This window comes from Malaclemys terrapin, chromosome 5 (genome assembly GCF_027887155.1).
Source record: "Malaclemys terrapin pileata isolate rMalTer1 chromosome 5, rMalTer1.hap1, whole genome shotgun sequence".
NCBI lineage: Eukaryota > Metazoa > Chordata > Testudines > Emydidae > Malaclemys > Malaclemys terrapin.
In genome coordinates, this window is record NC_071509.1 from 36,015,274 (window position 1) to 36,029,731 (window position 14,458).

At 51.1% G+C, this 14,458-nt stretch overlaps 1 protein-coding gene across 1 annotated transcript in view; it reads right to left on the reverse strand.

The window, feature by feature from the left end:
- Positions 1-10,311, reverse strand: part of SEL1L3 (SEL1L family member 3) — a 68,514-nt gene extending 58,203 nt beyond the window's left edge. Inside the window, exon 1 of the mRNA XM_054030519.1 lies at positions 10,126-10,311. Within this exon, the coding sequence (XP_053886494.1) occupies positions 10,126-10,188 (63 nt within the window). The 5' untranslated portion in view covers positions 10,189-10,311. The remainder of the gene's footprint in view (positions 1-10,125) is intronic.
- Between the last annotated feature and the right edge of the window lie 4,147 nt (positions 10,312-14,458).

Genomic DNA, 14,458 nt, shown 5'->3' on the forward strand with positions numbered 1-14,458 from the left:
TTTTTAAAATAAATTTTCCTACTACAGAAACCTTTAAATTAGTCATCTGTAAAGTGGGGATAATACCTAATCCACTTCCCAATCACATTTTTGTTAAGATTAATTAACGTTTGTAAAGTATCCAAAAGTGCATTACAAAAATGAAATACAGAATGGCAGTGCACTGACTAGTTGGAAAACACAGTGGTCATTATTTGCAGCAGTGTAGACAGAGGTGCTAAATGTGTCAGTCCTCCTGCCCCTCTGGTCAGACTGAACTGTTGCACAAAGTTTGCTCAGTCTGGAGGGGCAGTCGGTCAGCCTTTTCTGTCTGAGTCTCTATAATAGTTCTATTCTGGACTATGAAGGTCTTTGTTTCTGTACCTCTTGGGTGTACAGGTTTCCCCTTATAGTTGGCCAGGGCTAGCTGGTCTGGAAAACCCTTTTGGTACTTAAGTCTCCATTGAGGGATCGGTAGGCGAACCCATGCCAACCTACTTCACTGGATTCCAGCTCAAGGCCCTTAAACCAGGCAGGGATAATTAATCCTCAACAATTCCTCCTGCTGTACCCAGAACTCCTTTCTACCTTTACTTGGCTTTGTGGGCTTCTTCAGCCCATAGTTACAGTCATCCCTTGTCTGGGGTGTTGTGCGTGGGCAGCTTGTCACCAGTCTTCTGGCAGGACTTCCCTTCTCTAGTCTGCTAGCTCCTCTGGCAGTCTCCCTGCCCCTTTGCTTCATAACTCCTTTATTCTTCCAGCTGCTGTGAGGCTGCCAGTCAGCACTGGCTGGAGGATCTGCCAATATCCCTTGGTCAGATCTAAGATCATTATATAATATGTGCTTGTCCTAGACGTTCAATGAGGTTATCTACTCAAGACATTGGGTAGGCATCGAACAGCAATAGTAAAACAGAACAGTGTCCTGCTAATTTCATATGCTAACACTCCATAGGCTCAGGAAGACAACACTGCATTAGTTTACAGCTGATTTACATAGTTATTTTAATATCCATAAGGGCTACAGTCTTTTCATTAATTGGAGGGGAGTTAGATTCCACTGAATTTGATGGCATTGGTTCTATCGCCATGCCAGATTTCAGGGGAAACTTCCCATTCACCAGTGATGAGCGAGGAAGTGGATTTTCAATCTATGAAACATCATTGATACCAGGCAACAAAAAGAAAAAAGGCTGAATAGGCATTATTATAAATCATTCCATTAGTATCAGGGATGATGAGTGTGTCATGGGGGCTCTTATTATTGCTGGACCAAATTCAGCTCTGGAGAAACTCCACTGACCTCAATAAAATTGCATCTGCTTACACAAGATCTGTACATGGCCCATAGTTCTCTACTATACCATGCTGAATTTTAAGATATGTGCAAAAGCCCCAATATGAGAAATTCAGCACAAAGGGCCCAGTCCTGCTCCCATTCAGTATCAATAGCAAAACAATCCCCACTGACTTCAATTGGAGACCAAAAGAGCAAACGCAGAGTCCTGAAATTATGCCGCTTTAAGTTGATTTGTATAGTGGGTGCCATTAAAAACTCATCCTTTCCCACCATCCGGGTACCTGCAGTAATGATAGTATGTGCTTACATGTAAAAGAAGAGATACCACAGTACCACAATCCCTCTGGAAAGGAAAAGGTTGAGTTTTTAATGGCAACTACTATACAACGTTTTCTAATGCATTAATGGCATGACTCATCACTTCTTAGATCAATAATTTACACTGAGAAATAGTAAGTAACCCCTAATTTGGATAGAAGGAAATAAATATGTCTGGCCAAAATGAGGAGGATCCTCTTTAAAAGATTACATTTTTGATCAGTATTGCCACAGAGTTAATAATCAATGTGACATTTCCCACTTCATAATTTGTAACTCTTTTGTTGTCAGAGGCAAAGATGGTAATATAAAGCCTGACTTATGACTATGCAGCAGAGATAAACACAGCCCTTTCTGTACGGGTGGTGCAGGCAGCAAATATGTAATGTTCTGAAGAAAAATTTTGACACTAAAATAAGAAACCAGGAGGAGAAGTTTTTTCCCTTTTTTGTGTGTATAAAAAAGAACTACATACAATAATTTTAAAATGATGCCAATAAGAGTTATGTATGTTGCTTACCTAAGGTCACAAGAATTTAGAAATCTGAGGCTAATTTTTTTTAAAAGCTATGGGCCAGATGTTCAGGTGCTCAAACCCACAATTGGGGCCAGATTTGGAAAGTTCCCATTTAGGCACTTACATAAAGGCAGATTTTCAAAAGCACTCAGGGTACAGCAACTTCCGGAGTGATGCTGATGGTTTTCCAACATTGAGCTCTTTTGAAAATGTGGCCTTGATTGTGGGTGCTGAAAATCTTGTGAAAATCTTGCCCATGTAGTCTTCATTAAGTATAAATTACCAGATTAATGGCCCTGTTATCAACTCTTCAATTCTTACTCTCACACACTATCCTTAATCAAAATAAGAGAACAGGTTAAAGAAGATTCAGATAAGTTAGATGTACTCGAAGTCGGCAGGGCCTGATGAAATCCATCCTAGGGTACTTAAAGAACTAACGGAAGCAATCTCAGAACTGTTAGTAATTATCTTCAAGAACTCCTAGAGAATTAGGTGAAGTCCCAGAGGACTGGAGAAGGGAAACATAGTACCTATCTTTAAAAAGGGGATCAAAGAGGACCTGGGGCATTATAGACCAGTCAGCCTGACTTTGATACTTGGAAAGATCCTGGAACAAATTATTAAACAGTCACTTTATAAGCACCTAGAGAAATGGTTCTCAAACTGTGGGTCAGGACCCCAAATGGAGTCGCCAGGGCTGGCTTAGACTTGCTGGGGCCCAGGGCTGAAGCCTGAGCCCCACTCCTCAGAGCTGAAGTCAAGCCCAAGGGCTTCAGCCCTGGGCAGCAGGGCTCAAGTTGCAGGCCACCTGACCAGGGGCTGAGGCCCTTGAGATTCAGCTTTGACCCTGCTGCCTGGAGCAGTGGGGCTCGGGCTTCCCCCCTCCTGCCCCCGGAGAAGTGGGGCTTGGCCGGGCTCAGGCTTCGGTCTCCCCCTCCTGGGGTCGTGAAGTAATTTTTGTTGTTAGAAGGGGGTCATGGTGCAATGAGGTTTGAGAACTCCTGACCTAGAGCATAAACAGGGTTATTAGCAACGGCCAACAGGGATTTGTCAAAAACAAATCATGTCAAACCAACCTAATTTCTGTCTTTGACAGGATCACTGGTCTAATAGATAAGGTGAAAGCAGTAGACATGATATATCTTGATCTTAGTCAGGCTTTTGACACAGTCGCACATGACATTCCCATAAGAAAACGAGTTAAATGTGCTCTTGATCATATTACCATTAGGTGGGTGCACAACTGGTTGAAAGACTGTACTTAAAGAGTAGTTATCAATAGTTTGCTGTCAAACAGGGGAGGCGTATCTAATGGGGTTCCATAGAAGTTAAGTCCTGGGTCCAGTATTATTCAGTTTCATAAATGACTTGGCTAATAGAGTGGAGAGTATGCATACAAAATTTGTGGATGACACCGGGCTGGGAGAGGTACTTTGGAGGAAAAGATTAGAATTCAAAATGACCTTGACAAATTGTAGGTTTGGTCTGTAATCAACAAGATGAAATTCAATAAAGACAAGTGCAAAGAAAGAAAAGTCAAATGCACAACTGAAAAATGGGGAATAACTGGCTAGATAGTGGCAGAACTGAAAAGGATCTGAGGGTTATAGTGAATCTCAAACTGAAAATGAGTTAACAATATGAGGCAGCTGCAAAAAAGACTAATATCATTCTGAGGTGTATTAACAGGAGTGGTGTATGTAAGACTATTCTACTAGGCATAGCTGAACTGTGTCCAATTCTGGGCAACATATAAGAAGTGGGCTGTAGTCCACGAAAGCTTATGCTCTAATAAATTTGTTAGTCTCTAAGGTGCCACAAGTACTCCTGTTCTTCCTTTTGCGGATACAGACTAACACGGCTGTTACTCTGATACTTTAAGAAAGATGTGGACAAACAGCAGAGAATCCAGAGAAGAGCAACAACAAAATAATAAAAGGTTTAGAAAACCTGACCTATGAGGAAAGGTTAAAACAACTAGGCATATTTAGCCCTGAGAAAACACTCAGGGGAGGGACTGATAACAGTCTTCAAATATGTTGAGAGATGTTATAAAGAAGATTGTAATCAATTGTTCTTCATGTCCACTGAAGGTAGGACAAGAAGTAATGGGTTTAATCTGCAGCAAGGGAGATTTAGATTAGATACTAGGAACAACTTTCTAACTATAAGGATAGTTAAGCTCTGAAATGGTCTTCTAAGGGAGGTTGTAGAATCCCCATTTTTGAAGGTTTTTATGAACAGATTGCACAAACACCTGTCACGGATGGTTTAGGTTTACTTGGTCCTGCCTCTGTGCAGGGGACTGGACTTGATGGCTTCTTGAGGTCCCTTCCAGCCTTATATTTCTATGATTCAAGTGAATATAGTCCTATAGAAAATAATGGGATTCTTCTTTTTAATAATGATTGTACCTGAGTAGGGGCTGCATAATTAGACCCTGTCAGTGGAAAACTAGAGGAATCTTTTTTTTTTAAATCAATGTTAGAAAAAATTGGGGGAGTTGGTAGGGGAAGTCATCATCCCTGGGATGGAAAAAGGAATATGTTTTGATGAGGCTTGGCAGAAGGGTGGTGTATGGATGTAGGAGGGTGCAGTTGAGTAGGCACAGGATGAAAGGAGGAAGGGCTGTGTAAGGGGATAGATATGCATCTTGGGGAAACAGAAAAAGAGGAAGAAAGGGGAGGATTATGAAGATGCAAGAGGTATGTGGTGGGGCAGAATAATGGAGAGATTGGTCTCCTTGGTCTCCTCTTTTCCAAGCTGAAAAGTCCTAGCCTCTTTAATGTCTCCTCATATGGGACCCGTTCCAAATCCCTAATTATTTTAGTTGAGCTTCTCTGAACCTTTTCTAATGCCAGTATATCTTTTTTGAGATGAGGGGACCACATCCGTACGCAGTATTCAAGATGTGGGCGTACCATGGATTTATATAAGGTCAATAAAATATTCTCGGTCTTATTCTCTATTCCTTTTTAAATGATTCCTAACATCCTGCTTGCTTTTTTGGCTGCCACTGCACACTGCGTGGACGTCTTCAGAGAACTATCCACGATGACTCCAAGATCTCTTTCCTGCTTAGTTGTAGTTAAATTAGCCCCCATCATATTGTATCTATAGTTGGGGTTATTTTTTCCAATGTGCTTTACTTTACATTTATCCACATTAAATTTCATTTGCCATTTTGTTGCCCAATCACTTAGTTTTGTGAGATCTTTTTGAAGTTCTTCATAGTCTGCTTTGGTCTTAACTATCTTGAGCAGTTTAGTAGCATCTGCAAACTTTGCCACCTCACTGTTTACCCCTTTCTCCAGACCATTTATGAATAAATTGAATAGGATTGGTCTTAGGACTGACCTGCAGGGAACACCACTAATTACCCCTCTACATCCTGAAAATTTACCATTTATTCCTACCCGTTGTTCCCTGTCTTTTAACCAGTTCTCAATCCATGAAAGGAGATGGAGAGGCGTATAAGGAGTGTGCTGGGTGGATGGAGAGGTGTAAAGGGAGTGCGCTGGGGTGGATGGAGAGGCGTGTAGGGAGTGGGCTGGGGCGGACGGAGAGGCGTGTAGGGAGTATGCTGGGCGGACGGAGAGGCGTGTAGGGAGTATGCTGGGCGGACGGAGAGGCGTGTAGGGAGTATGCTGGGCGGACGGAGAGGCGTGTAGGGAGTGCGCTGGGGTGGACGGAGAGGCGTATAGGGAGTATGCTGGGCGGACGGAGAGGCGTATAGGGAGTGGGCTGGGGTGGACGTAGAGGCGTGTAGGGAGTATGCTGGGCGGCCGGAGAGGCGTGTAGGGAGTATGCTGGGCGGACGGAGAGGCGTGTAGGGAGTGCGCTGGGCTGGACGGAGAGGCGTATAGGGAGTATGCTGGGCGGACGGAGAGGCGTGTAGGGAGTGGGCTGGGGCGGCCGGAGAGGCGTATAGGGAGTGGGCTGAGATGGACGGAGAGGCGTATAGGGAGTGCGCTGGGGTGGACGGAGAGGCGTGTAGGGAGTATTCTGGGGTGGACGGAGAGGCGTGTAGGGAGTGCGCTGGGGTGGACGGAGAGGCGTATAGGGAGTGGGCTGGGGTGGACGGAGAGGCGTGTAGGGAGTGGGCTGGGGTGGACGGAGAGGCGTGTAGGGAGTGCGCTGGGGTGGACGGAGAGGCGTGTAGGGAGTGGGCTGGGGTGGACGGAGAGGCGTGTAGGGAGTGCGCTGGGGTGGACGGAGAGGCATGTAGGGAGTGGGCTGGGGTGGACGGAGAGGCGTATAGGGAGTATTCTGGGGTGGACGGAGAGGCGTGTAGGGAGTGCGCTGGGGTGGACGGAGAGGCGTATAGGGAGTATGCTGGGGTTGACGGAGAGGCGTATAGGGAGTGCGCTGGGGTGGACGGAGAGGCGTGTAGGGAGTGGGCTGGAGCGGAGGGAGAGGCGTGTAGGGAGTGCGCTGGGGTGGACGGAGAGGCGTATAGGGAGTATTCTGGGGTGGACGGAGAGGCGTATAGGGAGTGCGCTGGGGTGGATGGAGAGGCGTATAGGGAGTGCGCTGGGGTGGACGGAGAGGCGTGTAGGGAGTATGCTGGGGTGGACGGAGAGGCGTGTAGGGAGTATTCTGGGGTGGACGGAGAGGCGTATAGGGAGTATGCTGGGCGGACGGAGAGGCGTGTAGGGAGTATGCTGGGCGGACGGAGAGGCGTATAGGGAGTATGCTGGGCGGACGGAGAGGCGTATAGGGAGTATGCTGGGCGGACGGAGAGGCGTATAGGGAGTATTCTGGGGTGGTCAGAGAGGCATGTAGGGAGTGGGCTGGGGTGGACGGAGAGGCGTATAGGGAGTGCGCTGGGGCGGACGGAGAGGCGTATAGGGAGTATGCTGGGCGGACGGAGAGGCGTGTAGGGAGTGGGCTGGGGTGGACGGAGAGGCGTGTAGGGAGTGGGCTGGGGTGGACGGAGAGGCGTGTAGGGAGTGGGCTGGGGTGGACGGAGAGGCGTGTAGGGAGTGGGCTGGGGTGGACGGAGAGGCGTATAGGGAGTGGGCTGGGGTGGACGGAGAGGCGTGTAGGGAGTGGGCTGGGGTGGACGGAGAGGCGTGTAGGGAGTGCGCTGGGGTGGACGGAGAGGCGTGTAGGGAGTGGGCTGGGGTGGACGGAGAGGCGTATAGGGAGTGCGCTGGGGTGGACGGAGAGGCGTGTAGGGAGTGCGCTGAGATGGACGGAGAGGCGTGTAGGGAGTGGGCTGGGGTGGACGGAGAGGCGTATAGGGAGTGGGCTGGGGTGGACGGAGAGGCGTGTAGGGAGTGGGCTGGGGTGGACGGAGAGGCGTATAGGGAGTGGGCTGGGGTGGACGGAGAGGCGTGTAGGGAGTGGGCTGGGGCGGACGGAGAGGCGTGTAGGGAGTGTGCTGAGATGGACGGAGAGGCGTATAGGGAGTGCGCTGGGGTGGACGGAGAGGCGTGTAGGGAGTATGCTGGGGTGGATGGAGAGGCGTATAGGGAGTATGCTGGGTGGACGGAGAGGCGTGTAGGGAGTGGGCTGGAGCGGACGGAGAGGCGTGTAGGGAGTGGGCTGGGGCGGCCGGAGAGGCGTGTAGGGAGTGGGCTGAGATGGACGGAGAGGCGTATAGGGAGTGCGCTGGGGTGGACGGAGAGGCGTGTAGGGAGTATTCTGGGGTGGACGGAGAGGCGTATAGGGAGTGGGCTGGGGTGGACGGAGAGGCGTGTAGGGAGTGGGCTGAGATGGACGGAGAGGCGTATAGGGAGTGCGCTGGGGTGGACGGAGAGGCGTGTAGGGAGTATTCTGGGGTGGACGGAGAGGCGTATAGGGAGTGGGCTGGGGTGGACGGAGAGGCGTGTAGGGAGTATGCTGGGCGGACGGAGAGGCGTGTAGGGAGTGCGCTGGGGTGGACGGAGAGGCGTGTAGGGAGTATGCTGGGCGGACGGAGAGGCGTGTAGGGAGTGCGCTGGGGTGGACGGAGAGGCGTATAGGGAGTGGGCTGGGGTGGACGGAGAGGCGTGTAGGGAGTGGGCTGGGGTGGACGGAGAGGCGTGTAGGGAGTGGGCTGGGGTGGACGGAGAGGCGTGTAGGGAGTGCGCTGGGGTGGACGGAGAGGCGTATAGGGAGTATGCTGGGGTGGACGGAGAGGCATGTAGGGAGTGGGCTGGGGTGGACGGAGAGGCGTATAGGGAGTATTCTGGGGTGGACGGAGAGGCGTGTAGGGAGTGCGCTGGGGTGGACGGAGAGGCGTATAGGGAGTATGCTGGGGTTGACGGAGAGGCGTATAGGGAGTGCGCTGGGGTGGACGGAGAGGCGTGTAGGGAGTATGCTGGGGTGGACGGAGAGGCGTGTAGGGAGTGGGCTGGAGCGGAGGGAGAGGCGTGTAGGGAGTGCGCTGGGGTGGACGGAGAGGCGTATAGGGAGTATTCTGGGGTGGACGGAGAGGCGTGTAGGGAGTGGGCTGGGGTGGACGGAGAGGCGTGTAGGGAGTGCGCTGGGGTGGACGGAGAGGCGTATAGGGAGTGGGCTGGGGTGGATGGAGAGGCGTGTAGGGAGTGGGCTGGGGCGGCCGGAGAGGCGTGTAGGGAGTGCGCTGGGGTGGACGGAGAGGCGTATAGGGAGTGCGCTGGGGTGGATGGAGAGGCGTATAGGGAGTGCGCTGGTGTGGACGGAGAGGCGTGTAGGGAGTGCGCTGGGGTGGATGGAGAGGCGTGTAGGGAGTGGGCTGGGGCGGACGGAGAGGCGTGTAGGGAGTGCGCTGGGGTGGATGGAGAGGCGTGTAGGGAGTGGGCTGGGGCGGACGGAGAGGCGTGTAGGGAGTGCGCTGGGGTGGACGGAGAGGCGTATAGGGAGTATGCTGGGCGGACGGAGAGGCGTGTAGGGAGTATGCTGGGCGGACGGAGAGGCGTGTAGGGAGTGCGCTGGGGTGGATGGAGAGGCGTGTAGGGAGTATGCTGGGCGGACGGAGAGGCGTATAGGGAGTGGGCTGGGGTGGACGGAGAGGCGTGTAGGGAGTGCGCTGGGGTGGACGGAGAGGCGTATAGGGAGTGTGCTGGGGTGGACGGAGAGGCGTGTAGGGAGTGCGCTGGGGTGGACGGAGAGGCGTATAGGGAGTGGGCTGGGGTGGACGGAGAGGCGTGTAGGGAGTGCGCTGGGGTGGACGGAGAGGCGTATAGGGAGTATTCTGGGGTGGACGGAGAGGCGTGTAGGGAGTGCGCTGGGGTGGACGGAGAGGCGTATAGGGAGTATTCTGGGGTGGACGGAGAGGCGTGTAGGGAGTGCGCTGGGGTGGACGGAGAGGCGTATAGGGAGTATTCTGGGGTGGACGGAGAGGCGTATAGGGAGTGCGCTGGGGTGGACGTAGAGGCGTGTAGGGAGTGGGCTGGAGCGGAGGGAGAGGCGTGTAGGGAGTGCGCTGGGGTGGACGGAGAGGCGTGTAGGGAGTGCGCTGGGGTGGACGGAGAGGCGTGTAGGGAGTGCGCTGGGGTGGACGGAGAGGCGTGTAAGGAGTGGGCTGGGGCGGACGGAGAGGCGTGTAGGGAGTGTGCTGGGGTGGACGGAGAGGCGGATAGGGAGTGGGCTGGGGTGGACGGAGAGGCGTGTAGGGAGTGCGCTGGAGTGGACGGAGAGGCGTGTAGGGAGTGGGCTGGGGTGGACGGAGAGGCGTGTAGGGAGTGGGCTGGGGTGGACGGAGAGGCGTGTAGGGAGTGGGCTGGGGTGGACGGAGAGGCGTGTAGGGAGTGGGCTGGGGTGGATGGAGAGGCGGATAGGGAGTGTGCTGGGGTGGACGTAGAGGCGTGTAGGGAGTGTGCTGGGGGGGGGTACACCGAGGGGTGTGCTGGGAGGAACGGGGCATCCTGCAGAGCACAGCGGGGTCCCGCACAGCCTCCGGGGCTGGCAGCGGAGGATGTGCGTGCTGCGGGACAAAGGAGCTGGCAGCCCAGCCCAGGGCGCTCCCGGCCGCAGGTCCCGGCCAGCCCCGCAGCGGGGTGGCGGCCGGTGTCCGGGGAGTGGGGGGAGGTGGGCTCACCAGCAGCCAGAGCAGGAGGAGGCCCCCGTGGGGCACGGGACGGGGCTCCGCTGAGCACCACATGGTTCCGATGCGGCTCAGGCGCCAGCTGCTCCCATGGGCGTCGCGGATGCCGCTGGTGACGGCGCGCGGCGGGTCGGTGCCGAGAGCGGAACTTGCTGCGGCGGGTCGGTGCCCGGGGCAGTGCAGCCCGAGCGCGCGGCCGCCTGGGGAATCCGGCCACGGGGACTAGGTAGATCCTGCTTCCTGGAGCTCAGCCTCCGCGGCGGGAGGAGGAGCCGCTCGGGCGGGGCTGGAGCCTCCCCGAGCAGGTGCAGCAGGAAAGGACGCGCTGGGCTGGGGGACCAGGCCCACGTGCTACCCCGGGACAGACACAGACACACACCACCACCACCACTCTTTGCCCTTCCCCTTGGTATAACTTTTGGGGGGGGGGGGGCGGGGTGTTAGATCAAGGGAGACAATCCGCTGTTTTTGCTGCTCTCTAACGTTATTTATCTGAGTCTGCGGGTACTGCTGGGTCTCCCCACGCCTGCCTTAGACGCTGGCTTGTGTACACTGTTCAGCGTGTGTATTGTTTATCCCCCTCTTATGCCACTCTTTGCGGGGGTGGGGGAGTCCGGAGGAGGGGAAAGATAACTGGAAATACACCTTTTAGTTTGGAGGTGGGCTGACAGAAGGGATCATACATTTACATGGCCACTGGACAACAAGAGTATCCAGCATTATAATACTTTGTGCTAACACATTATGGAAGAATGATAAACCCTCATGTTTCAGGGTTTAAACCAATTGCTAACTATTAGGGACCTGGATGACATGAGAACTAATGTGAGAGGCAGATTATTTCAAATCTGTTGCTGTCGGAATTCTTGCACCTCCTTCTGAAGCCTCCGGTGCTGGCCTCTGTCAGATACTGGATTCGCTGGACCTGGGGTCTTGATCCCGTCTGGCAATTCCCATGTTACTATGTCAGCCTTTCTGGTTTTCTGGATTTTATTCTTCTATAGACTTCCCATGTCAAGTCTGGCATATCATTTAACTTTGCTGTGCCCCAGGAACCCATCATCAAACTGGAATAAGTTGTAAGGCTTCATTAATTAATGCTAGTAAAGTGCTTTGAGAACATTTGTCACGTATCTATAGAAGTGCACATTTTATTAGTTATTAACCATAATCACAGAATCATAGAAATTACAATAAAAAAGACATTGCACGGGCTGAAGTCATTGGTACATTTTATTACGATTAATTATTATATATCTGCATTATGCTAGAGCATATAGTATGTTAGGCACACACATAGGAAGGCACAGTAGCTGCCATGAACAACTCATATAAAGCATATTATTGTTTTTACTTATGCTTTCAAACCTGAACTTGAACAAAACATATGGCAGGACAGTGTCAATTAAATTGCCATTGCCATGTTCTAATAATGGAGTTAAAATGATTGTTTAATATGTGTTTCTATCACATTGTAATTAAGAGCTGTATTAGATAATGGAGTTCAATGTCATCTGTCATTTATGTAGACCAATAGAAATGCATGGCACTTTACAGGCTTGTGGGCTTCCTGCCCTAACCAAACTACAGTTTAAGGCCTTGGTCCTAATCAGTAGGTATGTGGAGCCCTTAATGCAAGACTGAAGGGACCTTAAGTAGTATGTAAGGCAATGTGTGGTTCCTCTACATTTTGTTGAATTTTAGCCTTGCAGGATATGGCCCCTATCCTGCTCTCATCGAAGCAAATCCCCACTGGCTTCAATATTAGCAGGATTTGGCAAATACTGCTTCCCAACATCCGAAGTATTGCACTTGATCTTAACCAAAAGGCTACTACATACAAGTTCTGTCCTTGAAAACATTTGTATCTGGTTGGGAAGGACACAATGTATAGGATGACAACTATGCCTTCTTCGCATACCACAAATGCTTGTCCCTTTAAAAATTCAAAACTGAAAATTCAGCTTATACCATTATTTTGCTTTAATGATGCAAAACAAAAGCCTGAAAGGGTTTCTTTGTTTTTTCCCCCTCAAAAAGGGGCATTGGGAGAGGAGGGCTGCTTTTTACATAGAGCAGGGGTTCTCAAATTTCATTGCACCGCAACCCCCTTCTGACAACAAAAATTACTTCACAACCCCAGGAGGGAGGACTGAAGCCTGAGCCAAAGCCTGATCCCCATTACCCTGAGCGGGAAGGCCAAAGCCGAAGCCCAAGGGCTTCAGCCCCAGCAGGGAGCCTGTAACTTGAGCCCCGCTGCCCAGGGCTGAAGCCCTCAGACTTTGGCCCCGGGTGGTGAGGCTCGGGCTTTGGCTCTGGCCCCGGGCCCCAGCAAGTCTCAGCCAGCCCTGGCAACCCCATTAAAATGGGGTCATGACCCACTTTGGGGTCCTGACCCACAGTTTGAGAACTGCTGCACTGGAGATTCAGATTGTGTCCAATGTGCTTATCCTGAAAGATTCTCTGGACAACAGGAGAAACTGTAGATGGATGATAGAGTTATCAAGCAAGTGAAAGCTGATTAACTGACAGGGGCAGTGACTCTTATTCAGGCTGTTTAAATCTTTATTTTTGATAATACATTCAACTCTAACACCTAACAAAATACTTGGGGCAGAAAAAACTGTCTGTTAAATATTCAACATCCTCTCCCCTTCTATTAAAGACTGAAAAATCTCTTGGTCCACAATCTGGTATGCCCAAGGAGCCCTCCAGCAAAACCAGAAAAGATTGACCATGACAGCCTTAATTGATATTTGTAATGTAAAAAACAAGCAGAACATGACCCTTTTTGAAATAAATCGTCCAGGCAGAAGAAGAAGATGATTGATGATGCTCTTACAAGCAATTTCTTTCTCTTTGCAGGTTACAGTCAAAGCACCCAAAGAACTGGATTCTGCTAGAATCAATATCAGGCTGGTTATCTACTGAAAAAGATAGTTTGGCATCTTCGCTTAATGTAATAACCTCACATACTTGTTTGTTTATTCTGCTGTGTTTAAAGTCACAGGTATTCGTCTTTCTGCATGATGACTGGAGTTAGAATGTACTAGTAGCTTCCATTGGGTATATTATCATTCACTTCATGGGTTGCCAAGTGGTGTTAAACAGCTGTTCTATTCCACTCAGTAGGTGACCAGATTCATGTCCACATTTGTAATTCACTTTAGGATCAATCATGATGAAAAGCACAATGTAGATGTATTGTTATTAAACTATATACACCATTAAACTCCTGGGGGAATTCTGTGCCAAAAAATTTAAAATTCGGCACCAACAAAATTAAAATTCTGTGTACAATATTTTAAAATGCTGCATATTTTATTTGTCAAAATAATGCAATATAATCATGCTGGTTTCAATTATTTAGTTAATTTATTTAAACTATAATACAATGGATGGAGAATGGGAGTGGGGAGCGTTGGAGGAAATCCCCAACCCCCTTGCCTAATAGTAATGTAGCTAGGTTTGATCCTTTATTTCTAGTTATTAGTCAACAAATATATGCAGCCATACGCTCAGTGTTACATCATAGGTAAGGCTATGTTTTAGTCATGGGTATTTTTAGTAAAAGTCATGGCAGGTCCCGGGCAGTAAACAAAAATTCACAGCCTATGACCTGTCCATGACTTGTATTATATACCTCTGACTAAATCTTGGGGGAAGGGGGACGGCCCGGGGGGTGCCGTGGGTGCTCAGGGGGCAGCCCAGGGGATGCCGCCCAGGGGACGCCATGGCTGCTGGCAAGGGGGCGGCCCGAGGGTGCGCAGCCAAGGACCACCGCTGGTGCTGGGGGGAAGCTGGCAGGCTCCCTACCTGGCTCCGTGCTTCCCTGGAAGTGGCGACATCCCCTTCCTTCAGCTCCTTGGTGGAGGCGTGGCCAGGTAGCTCTGCACACTGCCTCCGTCCCGAACGTTGGCTCCGCAGCTCCCATTGGCTGGGAGGAGAATGTTGTCACTTCCGGGGAGCCCCCAAGGGAAGCACTGCCCAGAGCCCTCACCCCATCCCATGCCTAAACCCCCTGCCCTCTCCCACACCCAAACTCCTGCTGTTGCGGAGGGGAGGGAGGCACAGTGGCCCGAGACTGTCCCAGCAGCGGCTGGTGTGACTTGCCCAGGGACTGCCTGAGCTGCTCAGCTGACCCCAGGGCCAGGCTCACCAACTGCTGCAGAAGTTACGGAATCCATGACCTCTGTGACAAACTCCCAGCCTTAATCAGAGGCAACTGAGGAACAAGAGAGGGCTGGGGAATCAAACTCATAATTTATATTGGCTACTGACCATCTCCAGAGTGGTCAGTGGCGAACAGTTCATGGAGCACATTTTG